The sequence below is a fragment of the Dryas octopetala genome, chromosome 5 (assembly GCF_963921425.1).
Source record: "Dryas octopetala chromosome 5, drDryOcto1.1, whole genome shotgun sequence".
Lineage (NCBI taxonomy): Eukaryota > Viridiplantae > Streptophyta > Magnoliopsida > Rosales > Rosaceae > Dryas > Dryas octopetala.
The window spans coordinates 4,353,151-4,374,789 of record NC_141370.1 but is presented as its reverse complement, the minus strand read 5'-3'; the positions used below and the strand labels follow the sequence as shown (position 1 = coordinate 4,374,789).

Below are 21,639 nucleotides of genomic sequence, written 5' to 3'. Positions count from 1 at the left end.
TAATACTAAAAATTGATTTGGGTATTAGATATTTGAGAATAACCGTTGTAGAAGGCCTTAGTCGAGGTTCATGCAGTAACATCTGAACTAGACAAAATTATATCCGATGTGAGATAGTTGGCCCGGGACAAAAACTGCTCCCTACACACCTGTTTGTACCCTCCCCTCACATGTAAAAAAAAAAAAAAAAAACTAAAAAATAAGAACTGTTATTTTGTGGTCAAGGCTTAATAATGGTGTACGAGTGAGCAACGTGGAGAAAACAGGCGAAGCTATGAAGAGAGACGATGACCGATGAGTCCAATGCCAGACAGAAAAAAAAAGAAAAAAGAAAAAAACCCATAAAACCTCTTTCCTCTTCGTTTATCGAAGAGCAGAAAGAGAGAAGGAACTAAAAATAAAAAAATAAAAAGAATAAAAGATGGCCATGCTTGTGCGCTTGCCTTCCCACCTTCCCTTCTTTTCCGTGAGTTTCTTTGCCTTCTTTTCATTTTCTCTCATTACTTGCATTTGATATATTTTGGATTTGCACATTTCTGGGTTTTCTCTAATTCACTCTGTTGTTTAGAATTATGATTAGAGGTGGCCATCAAAAGGAAAAGGAATGAATATCCCGGAAAAGTTGAAAATCATAGGGAATATAGTCATGTTGGGTATCCAAGAAAATTTGAAAACCATATAAAAATGAAGTTGAGACTCAATTTTTGTTCAAATGGCAGATATCTTGAATGAATATACATCTTGTGGTTGTCCTAGTAATGGGTGACAACCCCTATTCCTGTATTACTGTAAAATAATTTCCCTTAATATCCCAACTTGAAGAAGTTACCAGCACATGGATAAATTCTGAAAATTGAAACCAACAGAACACATATTTATTTTATATTTTCATTTTAGGAATTTTTTGATGGAATCGATACTCTTTACTACTTCTTAACGCAGACGTTTGGCTTTTTGCTTAGCATTTTGTTCAGCTTCTGCTGGATTTTTGAAACCAAATTGTTTACTTTAAATTTGCAGAGTTCCAGAACTGCTAGAGAACTTTTGGGGAGTTTCATGACAGGCAAGTCTGCTCGTGTTATTTACTGAATTTTGCATTTTCCATAACCTTGTTTTAGGTACTCTTCACGTATTGTATACATGACTGATATGTCCTTGAAATCTCTTTTTTATATGTACAGATATTATTCAATCAAGTAGCACAAATTGTAGACTACCAAGCAATAAAAGAAGAATAATTTCTTTCCCGGGGTACCTGAAGTATGTCCAAACTTTATGCCGAATCTCTCCTCCAGGTGTCTCATCAACGAGGGAAGAAAAAGTGCCTTCAAGCTTCTTGAGGGAAAAGAAGTTGGTTCCTGATTCAGATGCTCCTAGCATGCAAGATGTCAACCTTTTGTATCAGTTTATTGATCAAAGGTCAATATCACATACCGTAGTATATGTAGTTTGAATTTTATGTTCTTCTTTGCATATGAGGTTTTCTTCTGTGCTGGAAAATATTTAAATTTTTTACTACATAAGTTTCATAGTTATCTTTACTAGTTTTTCTTTTATCTGTTTTTTGCTATCATGCAGTACCAAACTCGTGGTATTAACTGGAGCCGGAATTAGCACAGAATGTGGAATTCCAGACTACAGAAGGTTCTGTCTCTTCTTTAACATTGTTGATTAAGCTTATGAGGTCCTTAGAACCTTTTTTTTGCAGCCTCTTTCCAAGCAAAAATGTGCAACTAAGCATAAAAATAACTTCGAAAATTGAATTTTATTGTGCTTCTTCAGGATGCTAATTTTCCATTATTAACCAACAAGGATTTCTAACCACTTTTGCATCTATCTTTGTGAGACCTATTATTTCCTGTTGAATTGACTATTACTGGTTTACCTGATGAAAATAGTCACTCTGCCAGTAATATGTTGATGATTTTCAGTAATGTTTGACTACTTACCAGTTGCAATTTTAAATTGTTCAGTCAACATTTTCTGATGGCTTTTAAAAGTCTGCCTAGCAGAAATGAAAAGTCAATTTTTGGTTCTTAGTCTTTTTCTGTCAGTTGGAACTATTTAATATACTAATAAGTGATGTATGTTTAATTACGCTATTTTTGCATATACAACACAAAATCTATCATCACTTTGTTTAAAGCTGATATTTTGTTCAAAGTATTTATGCTCTCAATGGGTGTCTCACTATATATAAAAAGCATAATTTGTTTCAGTTGATATTACTAGGGAGCCTTAGCATGTTCTGAAATCATGATATTTCTACTTTATGGTTGATGTTGCTACATTTATTTTGTGATCATACACTGTATGCCATATATGATTTTCTCTCATTTATCTTGTGTTGCAGCCCAAATGGAGCTTATAGTTCTGGTTTCAGACCAATTACCCATCAGGTAATCTGGAGGCATGGCTACTATAGTATATGATCTAATTTACGAGCTAAATTAGAGTATAATTAAAATAGAACAGTAAAGAGCAAAGGGGAAGGCTCCCGTGGGTCATATAGTAATGATATAATTGAGATATTGATGAGTGGTGGCGGTACATGTAATCTCCTGATCTTAGTTAATATACTAATTATATGAGTGGTGGCAATACATGTAATCTGTGTATTCCAGTGGTTTAAATAGTTCAGTATATTTTGATCATTGGAAAATGATTGGTGCTGATAATTGATTTCAAATCCTTGATCATCTATGGTTGCTCTGTATGCATCAGATCTGGAATAAAAGTTAACTCTTTCATTCATAAATGCATTTGTGACTTGGCATAATGGACTAGCATAACCCTCCTGTGGTATAGAAGCATGTACACATCTTTCGGTTATAAAAAATAATGAAAGAAAGGAAAGAGAGGCATCTTTTCCTGTGCTTTTTCTTCCAACCAAAGAGAATTGCTGAGTTTAGTATTATTTAGTAATTAATTTCAATAAGGAATGGAGTTTAGTATTATTTAGTTATTAATTTCAATGAGGAATGAAGTTTAGTATTACGAGGTTTTCAAGATATGATAATTGATGTCTTACATTTCTCATTCTGTCAAACAAGGAATCAGAGATTTCAGAAGCAAAGTATGTCTTCATACTGGCTGTAGATGTTTATAGTCACCATATGACTTAGGCCTTGACTCTATTCCTGCTTATACATGTCTTTAGGTGATTCAGTTTTAAAGGAACTACACAGATGGAAAGTGCATCTTTAACAAAATTTTACATTTGTTTGCTAATATTAACAAAAATGGCATCATGGTTAATTTTTTATATAAACTTTTTCCAAATAGACTTCATTAACTACTGCTGTTTATGTTTTATAATATTAATCTCAAAATACTACATTCAACTTCTATTTTTGTGGAATTTTATGAACAGGAGTTTCTCCGTTCTATCCGGGCCCGCAGGCGATATTGGGCAAGGAGTTATGCTGGGTGGAGACGGTTTACTGCTGCACAGCCTGGTGCAGCACATATGGCTTTAGCATCTCTAGAAAAAGCTGGCCGGATAAATTTGATGATTACACAAAATGTTGATAGGTCTGTAGCTATCTGTCTCTTAACTTCTGTTTATTATATAGAATAGTGAGAAAAAAAAAAACTAGATTATGGAATTATGTTTTCCACATGTTTGTTTGATCTTAACTCATTAAAACCTTGCAAAATAATCATCTACATTATAGAACATATAGTAAACTTAAATTGTAGATATTGATTTGGAAAGATAATTTTAACGATCATAAATAGAAACTCGCAAAAATTTCAAAATATCAGACTATAAATGATTTAATTGTCAATATTTCTTTCCCCTTCCAAACTATTCCAACAAAACCAAAAGTTACCAAACAAATTGCAAATTCGAAAAACAAACAATTTTCACTTCCAACTTTTTTCCTAACAGAATTTCAATTCTAAAAATATTTTCCATCGAAAAAAATATAGGTTTCTTTTGGAAAGTGCAGATGTTAATCAGAAATTCTAGTGCGACTAATTTCTCAATGTCGTGTTTCAGATTGCATCACTGTGCTGGTAGTAACCCAATCGAATTACATGGAACTGTATATTCTGTGGTTTGTATAGACTGCGGTTTTTCCTTATGCCGGAATCTATTTCAGGACCAAGTTAAGGCCCTTAATCCAAAGGTTAGTCTTGTGCTTATTCTCAAGGACTAATGGCTGTTTAAACCTCTCGTGTGATGCAATTAGTTGATTTTTAATAATGAGTTACACTTGATTTATAGTTAGTGAAATCATTTTAAGGTTGTTCTTTTGAGCTTCGGAGTTCAATATTATTCAATCACATGTCAGAGTTAACTTTGCGTGTCATGAGAGATTTGGATTTGGACCACTGAAAAATGAATTGTTTTAGTTAAAGCTGGGCAAACTAACAAAGTGTTACCAGCATAAGATGTCACATGTATAAACTTTGCCTACAAAACCCAGATATTTCACATGCATGCTTTACTCTTTAAATTAAGGCTGATACAAACCAAAAGCAAAAATAAAACGGCAGCATAGTAGACCCAAAAATACTAATATATAATAGAAGGTTAATAAAGGACGTCCTGCAAAGAAAAAGACTAATATATAATATTGTCTCTTTAGCAATTAAACTTTTTTTTTTTTCGTTATTCCATGAATGTTAGAAGTTAGAACTGAAGTTTGGTCTGGTTGGAAATTTGTGTTTTCATTCTGGTGTGTTAATCTGGATGGTGGCCTGATGAGCAAGTAAATTTATTTATTTATTTATTTATTTATTTTTTAAACTTCAGTGGGCAGAGGCAATTGAAAGTTTGGACTTTGGAAACCCTGGATCAGAAAAAAGCTTTGGCATGAAGCAAAGGCCTGATGGTGACATTGAGATTGATGAAAAATTTTGGGAGCAGGACTTTCACATCCCTATGTGCCAAAAGTGCAATGGAGTGGTGAAACCTGATGTAAGACATTTGCCTATTGAGTTTTAAATTTTAGTGACTGACAGGATGCTAGTTTCTATTTCTTCATATCAGGAATGATGATGCAAATCAGTTAGTTCATTTTTTTTGTTTTTTAAAGCTCACTGGATAGATGTGCAGGCATATCATATGCAATCTTGAATAACACTGTAGAAACACCAATATTACTCTCACACGCATATAATTCTAAGAGCCTGGAAAAGGTGCCATGAGTCCATGACACAAACAACTATCAGAGAATTCATTTGATATATTTTTGATAGTGGTACTGGTCTATTGAATGAACCTGGCCTAGAGGCACTTTAAAGATCTAGAAGCATCTCAGGAAAAAGGACAAAAGTTTTCATAATAGGAAACAGAAAATTTTTATTGTTTTGTTCCCCAACTTTTAATAGATATCTGAACACATTTCCTTTCCTCTTTACTTTTTAGTTTCAAAGGTTCTTGTAGATGCAAGAATACATGCATGGAATTACACACAGATTATAGTAAAAAAAGTTTTAAGGTTAATGAACTCTAAACCTAGAGGGGAGTGAATAGATTGTCTTTATATTTTTTTTCACTCAGCAATCTTAAATTCTCATGCAAATTATTAATTGCAAAAATGTTCATACATGCAGTATACTGTAGTATATGATTCCTTGAGTTAATTAACAAATCCAACAACATCAATATAAAGAAAACACAAAACCATAGGTAGCACATACACATAGAATAAATTTTAAATAGATAGAAAACACAACTGTTGTAGGCTATGAGTTTACTAATAACCAAGATCAACTTCATAATTAATCTAAGCTTTGAAACTCATTGAGCATGCACACCCCATCCACACATTAGGAAATTGGAAGTACAAATCAGCATGAAACAAGTTTATTTTAATTCCTGCAATAGGTTGTTCAAAAAAAGAAAAAAGAAAAAAAAAAGAGGTGGATTCAATGACTGAGCAGACTCCTCTATTTTTGGGTTCATTTAAATTTTAATAAAAGTCTATAGTCCCTTTATATACTGCTGTGCATAGAGATTGCCAAACAATAAATAATAAACTATGTGTAGGATTCAAACTCAGGTTTAGTGATAAAAGAAAACAATGTAGGATGGCTGTAAATTTCAGAATGACATGAACATAAGAAAATATGTTTATCAAGGAACGGTCGGTAAGCTAATGGCAGATTGAGAAAACAGAAAAATTTAACCTCTTAAAAAGATTATGATAGACACTGGATTACTCTAGGGGGGCTTCACAACTAAAATTGGCTTCACATCAAAGTTTTCCATCACAGGAAAGTTGGATACCAGAAAATTTTCTGATAACAATTTTTATTCTTAATGCCCAACAAGAAGCGCCCCTTTAGACTAGCATTATAGGTTTCCAATTCCAAAAGACTTTCTAATTTTCTAATAATACCTGATGCATATATAGCCTTATAAATGTGTGATGCATGTACTTCCTTAATAATGTCTGAATTAAACTTTGCAAGCTCCAAACTTTATTAGAAGTGAAATTGATGTGTGCACTAATACTTTGTTCCTTGAACTTTGAAAAGACGCTACTTGGACTGTTGGGAAAATGCCATAAAATCTGCTCCAAAGCTGTAGAAGTTTAATAATAGTGTGCACTTAATCCAACCACAAAGATAGAGCTGAATTACGTGATCGTTTCTTCCATCTCCTTCGCCCATAAACCCTAAATGGTTTGCAGCGTTGTTCTCATCAACAGCACCTTAATTCATCGAAAGGGGGCCCTTTGATATCATCCATAGTTTGTGATATCTGTTGGAAATTCATTTTAGCATGTGTTGTTTGATGTTATGATGAATTTTCTTTAATCTTTTATTAGGGTTTGATCTTTAGAGGTATTTTTGTCACATTTGTGTAAATATTCTACTATAGTTGGTTTTGGGTATTGTGTGTCTTTATTGTTTGATGGAGAGAGAGAGAGAGAGAGAGAGAGAGAGAGAGAGAGAGAGAGAGAGAGAGAGAGAGAGAGAGAGAGAGAGAGAGAGAGAGAGAGAGAGCTACACATCTTAATCTAAAGAAAAAAATCACCCAAACCACCCACGTCCCCTCTCTCTCTCCATCAACCACCACCATACCTACCCACCTCATTTCTCCCACCTTAATCTTTTTATTGTATGTATTGAATCAAATACGAACTTATATTGCCATTACTCGTTAGAGCTGTGATCTTTGAGATTATATGCTTACTTTAAATTAGTGATGTCATACAAGTTCATAACTCAAAATTTCATTGCTAAAAATGACACAATGATCCTACACCACTGCAGTCTGCCTACTTTGCATAGAATGGCGAGACCGTACAGCAGTACAAGCAGTGCCCTGAGAAAGGTGGAAATAGGGAGGTGGGTAGGTGTGGTGGAGGGAGACTGAGGGAGGAGATATAGGGGAGGGAAAGAGATCAAGGGAGGATAGAGAAAGAAAGAGTTTTGGCAAAAGAAAAAAAAAAAAAAAACTAAGTAGAAAGTTTGTAACTTATTAAATGATTTGCATGTCCGGGCACTCATTAGCTAAGTATCAGTTTTTGGGAGCGCCACATCATCATCAACTGACAGGCACATGACTTCTCGTGTAGTTTTGATGGTCCAAGCTGATGGAAGGGGCTATTAATAAAACAATCTCAAAGTTCAGGAGGGACATTAATTAATTTAAACTGAAGTGAGACATTAGAACTCGTGTGAAAGTTGAGGGATTATATTTGATATTTACCCTGTAGGCTTTATTTGTTTATAAAACTTAAACTTACATTATTACATTATCACCCCTCAGTTAACAATACTCTCTTAATAGGTCTAATTGGTGATGTGTGCTATGTGCACAAGTTTTCATCCCCCTCTTTATAATGTGTACTGATATAAGCTCTACAAATATTCTGTGGGACAAGACTAAATAAATTCCTTTGTATGTTAAAGATTTCCTGCATTTTAGAAAGAGAAGGCAGAAAAATGATGGTATAGACTTGATTATCATTTACTTTCCAATGTGAAGGTATCTCGATTTTCTAATAGTTTTATTATTCCAAGAAAGCACAAGTGTTTTAGAACATGGAACATTCCTATTAGTATCTATACAATGTGATAACATCACCAGAAATGAGTTGGTTATTTATTGCCTTGTCTTGCATGTATTATTCAGCTCTTTTTCAAGAATTTTCACCCTTGTCTTGTATGTCTTGCATCCATTTTCACTCAACAATTGTGAACACATCCTATATTTTTTACAAGTACATTGGAAAAAATAATATCTTAGGCACTTGTTGCATGATGATGTTGAAGGTCGTCTTCTTTGGTGATAATGTCCCCAAGGACAGATCTGATAAGGCAATCCAAGCTGCGAAGGATTGTGAAGCTTTTCTTGTACTAGGATCATCTGTAATGACCATGTCTGCTTATCGGCTTGTCAGGTGCATATCAATTTTCATTTTATTTATTTTAGTTTTTGATGTAGTCAGCTGCATATCTTGTTTTGTTCATTTCTTGTACATTAAAGGGACAAAAAAACTCCTGGCAAAAAAAAAAAAAGGACAAAAAACTTTACGAACTTGAAAAAGAAAAATTGAGAAAATGGGATTTTAATCAAGGGTTCTTTCTTAAATGAAACTGGACATCATTTGTAGTTGAGTGACAATTTTCTCAGGTTGACTACTGTCAATAATATTGACTACATTTTCTTTAGAATAAGTATAATTCTTTGCCAGTTACAATTGTATCATTGCAAGAACTGTGTCAGTTGAAAATTTATTAAGTGAAGTACACCAACCCCCAAGGATTTAGTGATAATTTAGTCTCGTCCTCCTATTTTTATACATGGCTCCCCTTTCATAGGGGATTTAGGAAAAACAATTTATGCTGGATATTGGGTTTCAAATTGCAAGAAATTTTAATAAAGGTTCTCTTATATATTAGATAGAGAAATTTCAGTTTTATGATAAGGTTTGAGTGTAGTGATGGTTACAATATTGACACAACCTGATTCAACCCGATGAAGTCAACTAGGAATCGGGTTTGTGTTTTCTGAACCAGAAAAACCTAAATCAAACTGACATAGAATATCAAAAGTTCAGGTTAACTATACTGTACTCCGCAGAAGTATGATTGAAAGTTCACTTTGCACTCCAAACTTTTTTTTTTTTTTATCTTTTTTTTTGTTTGAGCACTCTGAACTTCAAAACATTTCAATATTAAACCTTGAGTTTGGATAACATTGCAATATCAGTCCAATTGCAATCGTCCGTTAGTCGGACCATAGTTCATTCGTTTTATGCTTACGTTGCGTGCATGGGACCCATTTTTTGTTAAGATGGGCATCAAGTTTGTGCCATGCGGAAAATATAAAATTAAAAATTGAAAAAGAATCATGTGTCTTTTAGAAGTATTAAAATACAAAAGGAAAGCATATAACTGAAATAAATTAGAAAAAAAATTAAAATAAGAAAAGCTTCTCACTCCGTTCCCCCATCACCGTAGGGTCATTCCAGCGGCTTTGCTCCAACTGCTCCCTGAAGAACCACCCAGGCCTCTTCTGCTTAATCTGTCTCGACATCTTAGATCACTTTCCTCCCCCATGTGAATGTGTCATGTGCTTCAAATTTCCCTCCATCTTCCACATTGCTTGCAGCGCTGCCAATTCCTCTTTTCATGACTTTCAGTGCCCTCCTTGTTCCCTCCCCCCACCTTCACCTTCTTCAACCTCAATCACGACAATAACAACACCTCCACCAAGACACTCCCGTCAACAAGGACTTTGCCAAGGTGCTGGTTGCTATTGCTTCCATGACCAAAGCCGCATAACTAACGATAGCATTCCATGCCCTAGCCCCTTTTTTGTTGGTCAAATGCTCTATCCCCTTAAGTCCTGCAACTTGATCAAACTCACCGCCCACATTATCTTTCCCACACCCAAAACCCAATTCTAGGAATAAAAACCTTGTTGTTGCCAGAGTCGTTTGTTCCAAATGTGAAAGTTTTGGTTGCGAGTATGCCATCCGTTGAAGAATAATTACCATATGCATAGTAATACTATCATTTTTATTGCATGTTGGTGAGGGTAGTGCAGCACCTCCTCGTAAGGCTCACACTGAGTCCACATTAGATCACTCCACGTGTCCACGATTGCAGGGAGCCTCTCTGCAAGGAAGCCAAAGGGGAGAGGGGATTTGAACTTTGCCCTTGATTGTAGGGGTAAGGGTAAATGCTCTCAGCTATTAGTGTTGCAATCCCCCACAGCAAGTAAAGCTTTCTCATTGAACAATAAGTGTAAAAGAAAAGAAGTCCCAATGCTTATTCTTTATTTATTTATTTATTTATCTACCTGCTGAGGCCTTGATTTCTTTCTTTTTTCGATTCTGACACGTAGGTTTAATTTTCCACTTTACAGAGCTGCACATGAGGCAGGTGCTGCAACTGCAATTGTAAATGTAGGAGTGACTCGAGCTGATGATTTTGTACCTTTGAAAATCAATGCTCGATTGGGAGAGGTATGACTTTTTATTTTAGCAGCTGGCTCTACAAAATGGCTGTTGGCTTAGTACACTCCTAACATGCTTCATATTGTGACAGATTCTACCGAGAGTGCTTCACATAGGATCCCTCAGCGTCCCTGCCCTCGGTTGATGTTACTTGGTAAGGGGTATTTGATCTATAAAAGCCTGCTTCAAGTTTATATGAGCAGCTTTAAGAGCACAAGAAAATGAGATGATTTTAATGCCAAATTCTTTTTCTTTTTATCAATATATCAATAACTATATTATTTTCTCAATGGCTTCTTTGCAAACATGGAGATGCAATTCAATTTTTGAAGAGTCCAAACTAGTCGAAGGACGGAATTCTTTTTTGGTGGGACGAGAAAGAGAACAAAAAGAAATTGAATAAACCAAAAGAAACCACGATGTTTGTTGTATATATGTAATTGGAAACCCTTAACAAGCTTAATTGACTTTTTAGTTGATTAATTGCATTTGTAATAGATTATTCACATTGTATTATGCAGAATTGGATGTGTGTAATTGGTGTTTTCTTTTGGGCTTACCCCATCATACCCAAAAAAAAAAATTAATAATAATAATTGCACTGGGCATTTAAAACTAAAAAGCATATATAAAGTCAAACCAACCCATATCCAAACAAACAAGAAAGCTTCATATATAATAGATATATAAAATAAATAGAAAATTAAAATTAAATATCAAATCTCAATAATTTTTTGGTATAGCATGAAGATCATATAATATTTCAATTGAACTATTAAATTTAAATGTAGTTTTTTAGATTATGTCACAAATATGTTGGCTCCTTTGATTTGAGCCTTTTTCATTTGACATTTTTATCCTTTGGCCCACATATGATGGGTGTTAGTTAAAATTTATAAAGTTTTGACAAAATTACCCTTAAAGCTTTTATATTATCTTGAAAATTTGCTAATGTAGTCTTAACTTCATATTTAGTTGTGACTGAACGACAGTCACATTTAAGTTGTGAGACAATTACAGTTAAGTTGTGACTTAATTGAATTATTTTTAGAGAAATTATATTATAATATAGTAAAATATAGGTCAAAATAATACTTTTACTCAAAATAATACATAGTATAGTGGTGTGAGTTGTCTCTTTCAATTTACCAAGATAGTCACAGTTAAGTTGTGACTAGATTGATTTTTTTTTTTTAATACAATATAGTATAAATTAATGTAATATTTGTGATGTAATATTATTATTTTTTTATTGTAGTGGCATGTGATGTAATATTTGTAAATTTTAATACTTTTTACTTTATTATTTTGTTTGACTTTTCAACTATTACTTAATTTAAAGGGTTTTTTTTTTTAAAGTCCATTTTTTAAAATTCCTATTCATCCGGCCCAAGCGCTACAGTAAAATACTGTAGCGGCCCACTTTTTAAAAAACCGGTGCTACAGTAACAGCGCTACAGTGACGCCGTTACTGTAGCGCGCTACAGTGTTTTTAAAATGCCATTTTTCCCTTTTTTTTTTTTTTTTTTTTTTTTTTTTTTTTCCATTTTAGTACCAATTGGTACATAAACTACCAAAAAAAAATAAATAATAATTTATGTATTTTCATGTCATAAACCATGTTAAATAATAACCAATATAAAATACAAAAAATCAAGATGAGGCATCCATAATCTTTTACGTTTTAATAGTAAATATAATTGTTACTATCGAATAGTAACAATCATCTATTGCTACTGTCGGGCAGTGACAATCAAGTATTATCATTGTTTGATAATAACAATCACTTATTGCTACTGTCTGGCAGTAACAATCAGAAATTGATACTGTCTTACAGTAACAATCACCTGTTGAAGATAACTAATATATCTTGTTATCGTCATACAATAACAATCACCAAAATTCAAATCATAGAAAATTACAAAATTCAGAGAGTAACAATCACCTGATTGCTACTGTCACACAGTAACAATCACTTGATTGCTACTGTCACACAGTAATCTTTTATGTTTTAATAATAAATATAATTGTTATTATCGAATAGTAACAATCACCTATTGCTACTGTCTGACAGTAATAATCACATATTGCCACTGCCTGACAGTAATAATCACCTACTGCTAATAACAATCACATATTGCTACTGCCCGGCAGTAACAATCACATATTGCTAGCAATCACCTATTGCTACTGTCCGGCAGTAACAATCACCTATTGCTACTGCCCGGCAGTAACAATCACATATTGCTACTGTCCGGCAGTAACAATCACCTATTGCTATTGCCCGACAGTAGCAATCACCTATTGTTACTGCACAGCAGTGGCAATTAAGTATTGTTATTGTTTGATAACAACAATAACAATAAATTAGATAATATAATTTAAACTTAATACAATCACTGTGAAAGCATAAATAACTAAATGAATTATAAACTTATGACACAATTACAACAAACTAAAACATAATCACAATTCCGTTGAAAAAGAAAAATAACTTGAAACTTCCAGACTGCCAAACAATAGCAATAACAACCATAGAGGCTGACAGAAACTTCGCACGAGACAAATAACTAGCAAGATAAGCAACATCAATCATCCTGCACAAAACCCAAAAGAGAAATCAGTACTATATATGATGCCCCTAAACATCTAAAAGTTGAAACTAATAATCTGCAAAAATGTCCTCTTTTGTGACTATAATTACAGATGAACTCAAGAACAAAAGGAGAGGAAAATAGATGCATGAATTCAATTTCCCTTTTTTTAGGTAAGCCAATAAATTATTAATTCAATTTGAGATAAATGAGTTATAAAATGAACCTCACAAATGTATCATTCAGCTACCAACTACTTGAAGCCTAAGTGCAAGCCAATTTTTCAGATATCAACAACAATATAGCAGGCATTTGTTTAGGCCCCTATACCTACTAGCTTGAACCTTCACACTTCTTTGTTTCTTCTTCTATGTACAAAATAGACAATGGAAATCTAAACATCAAAATGCAATGCGTGATGATGATGATGATGATAAATTAGATGGAGGATAAAAGCATGGCGTCACAGGGAAAGCTATTAATATTGATGACCTATCTGAGATCAATGTCAACCCACTCTGGGTTTCCCCTTTCAGTCTGGTTGGCAACAAGCTCAATGCCCAGCTGCCCTTTGTCTCCAGCCCCAAATGCATATAGCTTCCCTGATTCAGTGAGTGCAAAAGTATGCGCGTTCCAGTATATGGAATTGGTGAGACTGATCTATACAACCCGCTCATTCACTTGCTTTAGCGATGACACAAGCTCTGGCGTTAACACATTTGTATGCCTGTTTCCCTGTAAAATACACCACACATAAAGTATGATTGAGCAACTTGGTGAGATCAGAAGGCCATTTATCCCATGAAAACCCCAACGCCCTCCAAATCGGTGCGCACAAATAACTGTCAGAAAACTACAATTGTTCAACAATGAGCTCCGACAATGAGGTGCATAGCCACCAAGTATCGCATCACATTGCCACAGCAGTGTCACTAGACCTATAACTGTAATGTACAGTGAGAATTCAAAATTGTAATGCAATATACAGATATTTAAAATTGCAATAAGAGCCCAAGAGGTTTAGTGACTTCAAGCAACCAGTACCAGGCACTTGAAGAGGCGTTTTCAATGTGGCCAAGTTGAATCCTCCGCCGAGAAGACTCGAAGCCAACTTTCCAGAGCGGCTGCATCAAATACAACGAACCTCCTCCATCGTCGATTCGCCGCCATGGCTGGGTGGATGGGCGATCGGATGGTATCGTCTTGTTCAGAAAGACGAGAAGAACAAAACCCGACTGGTTCAGTGCCTCGTGGTGGCCGGAAGAAGCAGATTTCCACCGAAGTTGACTCTCAGGTTTCGCGTCGTTTTGTCACCGTCGGTGACTAGATGGACGATCGAAGGCCATGGGAAGGAAGAGGAGGAAGAGGCGAGCACGGGGAGGTCGGTCTCGCTGCAATCCATGGCCGAATGACGATACATCGAGGAGAGAGAGAGAGAGAGAGAGAGAGAGAGAGAGAGAATAATGCTGACTTTGAAATAAAAGAAATGACAGAAGGAGTGGGAGATAGACGGAGAAAGAAACGGAGAAGGAAAAAAGGACCGGTTTGGTATAAACTGGACCTCTTTTAAAAATAAAAAAAGGACCTGGGTCTTAAAAGTAGTGAGAGCTCAAAATTGGACTTTATAATCATTTACTTTAATTTAAAATGCTATTTAATTTTGGTACTTAAATTAAAAGGTTATTAAAATTTAGTAATTAAAATCAATGGACCTTTTAATAAAGGGAGCTTCCCTTCTAATAAAATTATTTGAAAGATCCTTTATAGGGTAACTATATATTGTATTTTAATGATCAGAATTGTCTAACTTTTTAAAAGTCTTTATTGAAGGATCATCTTTGTAAAAAATAAATCAATTGAAAATTATTTAATCATTTGATTAAATGGTTATTATTTCAAATGGTTAATGAAAATAATTTTTTAAATTTGAGGATGGACAAAATTTTATATCTTAGGGATTTTCAATTTGTCTAAATAGATAATCTTTGAATAAAACCTAAAGGGTAATTCACAGTTTAGTCCATTTTATAGGTTATTTTTAAACAAAAACTATAATGGTGTATAAAAATTGACTGAGGTCCAAAAATATTGTCTAGACATTTATATTTCAAAAATTCCCTACTATTATCTTAAAATTAAATCCTAATATTATCGTAATATTATTATATATTATTATAACATCATCTTAATATTATATATTATCCTAAAACCCTAAACCTTAAACCATATACCCTAAACTTAAAACCCTAACCCTAATACCCTAAAAGAAAAATTAGAGTTTAATCCTTCTAACATTTCTTATTTAGAAAAAAACCTTATGATTTTTTTTTTCTCAAATAAAGTCCTTATTTTTTCTAAATAAAGCCATTTGACCATTGTCTTGTCAAATAAATATGTCATTATTTTTTTATTTTTTGAAGGTATAGGGTACGAGTTCACCTCATACCTCCCTAGGGTATAGAATGAAGTTTGTGGATGCTGCATGTTAGGTTCGCTCAAAATCTCAGAGTTAAAACCTAATATAAAGCCGACAAATCAGGGCTTGAGAAAAAATAAAAATGCACTGCCGAACACTCGAAAATGACCGCCAAGGGCTTGGCACCTGATATGTGTGAAAAAATTGAAACTAATAGACCAATATTATGTAATATAAAATGGTTACAATATTATTGGACTTTAGTTAGATTTTCAAAAGTCATAAGGCTTTATTCAGTAAATTGTTAAATTAAAGGACAAATGAAAGTTTCCCTACCCTAAATCTCATACGTGCACATGTTTTTGTTGCCTTTGTGTTAGGATTTAACTCTGAGAGCCTCCACAAGCCACATTCAAATGTACCAATTGTACCATATCATTTTTTTGAGTGTTGGTTTGTAACATTGTTATAATGTACCAAATATATCTTAGGGTTTGATCATACAAATATTTAAGTGAATCACATAATAAAGGCACAAAATATTTAAATTAATTCATATTAATTACCTAAACGAATATTATTTTTAATAATTTTAAATTAAAAGATATATAAAAAATATATATATTGAATAATTTTTTAATTAAAAAATCTAAAATTAAAGATGTCCTAACTAATATTATCTTCCATAATTTTTAAAATTAATTCATGTTAATTATTTTAATTTTAAAAGATAATATGAGCCAAAATTCAAAAACTACGTGAGGGTCCATTTTTTGGACATTATCCTAAAAAGCTGAATTTGAGTACAAATTTAAAAATCTATATGGTTTTAGTTCAAATGACACTCCATAATTGAACCTACGTCTAATATTTTTCAACATAAAAAATAAACGGTTCGAATCGTTGAAATACAATATGGAACGGATCCTACAATAAATCCCTTAAATAATTTTATTTAAAATATCCCTTAAAAATGACCAAATAATTTCATAAAAAACAAATTGAATCATTATAATTGAAGTGGTAGTGAACTATTTAAATGCTTTGCATACTACTCCACTTTTCGAGTGCACATTTAAAAATAATCTCCAATGTCTCAGTGGTAGCTACCACTTATGCATTGCATTGTACCACTCCTTGGTTGGATGTGTCGTTGGAAATGTATGAGTTAAGGTAGCATATACCACTCACGCGATCGCATCTACATTTCATACAACCACATGATACACCATGCGATTACCTAAAACACTTTAGTGGTATTTCCCACAAATCCCAACAATGCATGGGAGGTACCCTATGTAAGTATTTTGAAGCCTTTGGATGGTACTTTGTGTCTAAGTAGTAAATTATTTGTGAATCACCACTAGATCAGTTCCAAAGAATGCAATCACTTGTGAATGACCATTGAATCGGTTGCGAATCACCATTGTAGTGGCATATTAGTGGTAAGTGAAAGAAAAGAGAAAGATCCCACATTAAAAATGTGAGGCCTTGTATAATATTTTATAAGGGTTTGAACTATTCCTCCTATTGCCAATTGGTAGGTCTAAGTGTTGGAATATGCACTTATGAAAATTGTTTTAATAAACGTATTGTGTATATTTCTAAACATGACCAACATAACGAATACTTGTTATGGAGTATTACACACACGTTAACAGGAATTTGTTAAGTCTTGATAATACAATTGATCTCTAGACTTGAGACGTCACAGTTGTCCTGTGTGTTCCGTTGTTATGCTTTAACTGTATCATAAGGCTAAATTTCTAGAATAGGATTATGCTAGGGTTGACGGAATTGCATAACCTACCATAATTCAGGAACATAGGATGAGGCTGTATTGTATTATAATCGAAGACGAAATAGATTCTTCTCTCTTCTGGTTAATCCGAGTAGTCATGACACTCTGCTAGGCGTCGTTAATCTTGACTTGTGGAGACCTAAGGATTTTACCCAAATTATGTTATTTTGGGAACGTGTCTCAATCCATTTTATAATTCAATTGGAACCTAAGAGGTCACACGTCAATATGTGTCATCGTATTAGAAAGAGTTAATTAGAAATAAGTCTAATTTTGGAGGGTCATTCAGACTAAAACCATATAGGAATTTAGATTATACTTAAATCCAATTTTTAAGACTAAGGTCCAAAAAATGGACTTTTTAAAAATTTTGACTCATATTATCTTTTAAAATTAAGATAATTAATATGAATTAGTTTTAAAAATTATGAAAGTAATATCCGTTAGGACATTTTTAATTTTACATTTTTTAATTAAAACATTCAAGATTATCTAGTTTTTATGTTTTATAATTTAAAATAATAAAAGATAATATCCATTTCAATTATACAAATATATAAAAAAAATGCATTAACCCACAAAATCGAAAATAATCAAACAAGTAAGAAAAAAAGTATATATAAGTACATTTCTATTGTACTAATACCTAAGTTTATATATATATTTGATTAGGTGCACACCAACGAACATACGCACCTGATTCGATCTCTCGGCCATGTTGGTTCATTTCCCGAGTTTTGAGGGTAAATTTCAATCTTTTCACCTCATCCCCTCCTAAGGTATAGAATAGGCTTAGTGGAGGCGTTATATTAGGGTTTAGCTCCGAAATTTTGGGTTTCGCCGACAAACCATCAATCAATTGGTACAATTGAAATGTCCTTATAAAGAATTTTTTTCCTTGTTTGATTATTTTCTATTTAATTTGTGAGCTTGTAACGCCCCGATCCTATGGCCCAAAAATACACTGAAACTTTGTCCTTTAAACCTCTTTTCAAAGAATGAGCCATGCACTTAACATAATAATTAAATACATTTGGTAAATAAGAGTGTGAGCCCAAAACATTTATGTAAAATTTACTGTATAAAATCAATTAAATCAAATTAAAATGGGTCCCACTGCCTCGTCTTCTCCTCACTGCCTCCTCAGCCTGCTTAACCTGCAAAACACCAATAACCACACTGTACCATATCCATGGTACACCGGGTCATTCAAATAAACAACCCGGTAAGCTCACTAGAGCTCGTATGAGTGAAATGACTTAAACTATAATCCTCAAATAATCCTTCAATATCCATGCTCAAAAATAATCCACAAGAGTATCCATAATTACTCAATCACATCACAAATTCATCAACAAATCATCCAAGCATCAAAATAAACATAATTTCTCAAATTCACATCTTAAATCCCATCAATAAATAATAATCATCATTCTGGCAAATCAATTACCTAAATGTCAACTATTAACCTCAATCTCGAATCATTCACATCCTAACTCATAATCTCAATGCATAATCCATTCATCAATTCCATCCTCAAGGTTCAAGCCTAGACTTACCCAGTCCTAGTCAAATCAAGTCCTAGCAAACAAATGCACACAAGAAATCCAGCAAACAGTTAAACTAACTAATTTCACTCACTGTTTAACCACGTAAAATGACGAAAATGCCCTTCTTGGCTCCTTTGCTCGGATCTCAAATCCGGCAGCATAACAGCATCGAGAATGAGATTTCCCGAGCCCGTGTACCTGTTAAGACCAGACAACCAAATAAATACACACAGAAACACAATTGGGCCACTGAACGACCGAAACGGGCGGCCGCCACCACACACGGTGGCTGCCCCGCCCTAAACAACACACAAAAATCACCGAAAACTCACCACAAGCTCCGGGTGACTGGCCAGAGGCCAAAAATCAACAATTCCAGCCATCGGTGTGGCCAAACGCGACGGGACCCGCGGTGGTCCGTGGTGGTCAACCTGCACGATTTTCAAAACTCAAAATCAACGTAAACGAATCATACAGCCACGACGGAGACGTCGAGAGGATCAACCTTTATACCTGGGTCGACGGCCAATTCTCGCCGGAAATGCTCAAAACTGGCCGGAGAAGTCGCCGGCCATCTCAGCCTTGATCCGCCGTCGGGGAGCGTTGGGTGGACGATCAGAGCACACCACCGTGCTCGGCTCGACGAGTAGAAGAAGATGAGGGTGGTCGCCGGCCTCGAACTCGCCGGAAAAGTCACGTTGACGCCGGAGCTCCACGGATCGGCCTTGAACTGGGTCTCGGGCATTTCTGGGCTGCGCCGCCATCAGGGGAAGGAAGAGGGGAGGGAGACGACCTCGTCTGGGCTTCGACCTCCGGCAGCCGTCGCCGGACGCGCCCTCACGCGCCGGTGATGGTGGCGGCTGCACTGTGCAGCGAGGGAGAGAGAATCGCGCGAAGAGAGAGAGAGAGAGAGAGAGAGAGAGAGAGAGAGAGAGAGAGAGAGAGAGAGAGAGATCTGACTTTTTGGGTATTTAAAACCCACCTTTATAAAAATTACAAGTTTGCCACTCGCTTCAAAAGCCCGTATGTTTCAAACCGTAGCTCCGATTGACGCGTGCCACGTGTCTACGAACTCGTGGGTTCGAGACCTACCTAACGAGTCCAAAGTCAAAATCAAAAGCCCATTTATTTTGAAAGTCAACTTTTGGGTCAAGCCCAATTTAAAACAAAAATTAAAAATTAAACCAAAACCCTTTTTATTTTCCAAATAAATCCCAAAATTGTTAAAATAAATTTGCAAAATATTTAAAATAACTCCTTGAAAAATACGGGGTCTTACAGAGCTAATGCATTTTTATGAGATATATAATTTAAATCCCACAATTAATTTTAGGATAATATGATAATATTAGGATATTATAATATTAAGATAATATTAAACTAGGATAATATTATGATAACACTAGGATAATATTAATATTTAAATACCATTAATTTTAGGATAATATTAGAAATTTTTTAAATTAAAAACATCTGGACAATATTTTTGGACCTCAGTACAAAATAAAAAAACATTAAGTTATTAGTCTAAGAGATAAGAGAAAATTGGACTGGCATGTGAATCACTCTGTTAGAAATGAGCTTGGACAAAATTAATCAATGGGTTAATTAATTGAGCCTAAAAATAATCAAAAGGAAATTAAAGTGATGGGCTTTTGGGCTTATTAATTAAGAGTTAATTAATTAATTGAACTCAAATAGTTAATTACCTAGTTAAGTGGACCAACAAACTTGGTCCACAAGACTAGATGGCCAGCCCCCTTTAGTGGAATAATGGTTTCCACTCAAGTCTATATATATGGGCTTTTAGTTAAGTTGTCTGACTAAGTGAAACTTCTGAGAAATCACTTTACGTTCCTTCTATCAAAAGGCCACTCTTGAGAAAGAGAGCTAGCACTCCCATTCTCTAGAGAGTTCAATCCCTTCATCTCCTCCTAGCGTGGACTAATTAGAGGTCATACATCTTTGTGTGACTGAAAGGACCAACTAATGGAGAGCTTATGGATTCGCACTTTGGTAGGCTTCCAATCAAAAGAACAATGTATGAATCATATTTTGTAAATCATAGAAATTATTGTATCATATCTCAATCCGAAACATGATCGTACAAAATTTATTTTCCACAGCGTTTATATAATCATTTCTAACACTAAGCATGACATGTTATTTAATCTAATCATGGAAACAGAAGCAATAACATAAAAAAACCTAGCTTATATAAGATCATATGAGTTGTAAACATGTAAATTATGGCATTTAAAACATAACTCAAGAATGATAAAGGTATAACTCCTTGTCTTGCAAGTAGTCCTACCCAAGAGTTCCACCAAATTAATCCTATCTTGCTCCACTTTGTAAGCTCTCATACAATAACCTAAAGAGATGGGCACTCTATGTTTATCCACAAAACATAGAGAGGCTAAAAGAAAATGGTTTAGAGGAATGTTAGCTAAAACACCTTGAGTTCTCTAAGTGTTTGAGAAATGGTAGCTAGAACACAAGAGAGAAAAGATAGCGAGATGAGAGAGACCTAGAGGGTGCGGCAATTCTTGTATCCCTAGGGTATTGGAACTTTTCCTTTTATGTCTTTTCTCATCTCAATCCTAGACCATTAAATAATGAAATTGTGGAGAGCCATTTAAGCAACAACGATTAAGCAGGAAACCAATGATCATTCCCTAGCTTGTTTCTCATTGTATTTCAATCAAATACTTTCCTTGTTCAATTTGATTTTGAACTCATGCTCTTGTTTCCCACACAATCATAGAAACCCCCATATTTTGGTTAGGCTAAGTCATAATCAGTCAAGGCACAATAATGAGCAAAAACCAAGAGCATTTTTTTT

At 34.4% G+C, this 21,639-nt stretch overlaps 1 protein-coding gene across 1 annotated transcript; it reads left to right on the top strand.

Moving 5' to 3' along the window:
* Positions 1–242: 242 nt before the first annotated feature.
* Positions 243–10,979, top strand: SRT2 (sirtuin 2). Its single transcript, XM_086244290.1, has 12 exons — positions 243–466; positions 1,021–1,063; positions 1,182–1,419; positions 1,579–1,644; positions 2,354–2,399; positions 3,374–3,534; positions 4,007–4,136; positions 4,766–4,930; positions 8,242–8,369; positions 10,343–10,442; positions 10,525–10,587; positions 10,746–10,979. Exons 1-11 carry the CDS (start codon positions 422–424, stop codon positions 10,576–10,578), a joined length of 1,176 nt encoding a protein of 391 aa, XP_086100416.1. The 5' UTR covers positions 243–421; the 3' UTR covers positions 10,579–10,587; positions 10,746–10,979.
* Positions 10,980–21,639: the final 10,660 nt, after the last annotated feature.

Bases quoted from the DNA above. Each gene is read 5' to 3' on its own strand.
- SRT2 (XM_086244290.1), top strand. From the start codon at position 422: ATGGCCATGCTTGTGCGCTTGCCTTCCCACCTTCCCTTCTTTTCC. The intron at 467-1,020 runs GTGAGTTTCTTT...TTAAATTTGCAG, and splicing joins CCCACCTTCCCTTCTTTTCC to AGTTCCAGAACTGCTAGAGA. The intron at 2,400-3,373 runs GTAATCTGGAGG...TTTTATGAACAG, and splicing joins TCAGACCAATTACCCATCAG to GAGTTTCTCCGTTCTATCCG.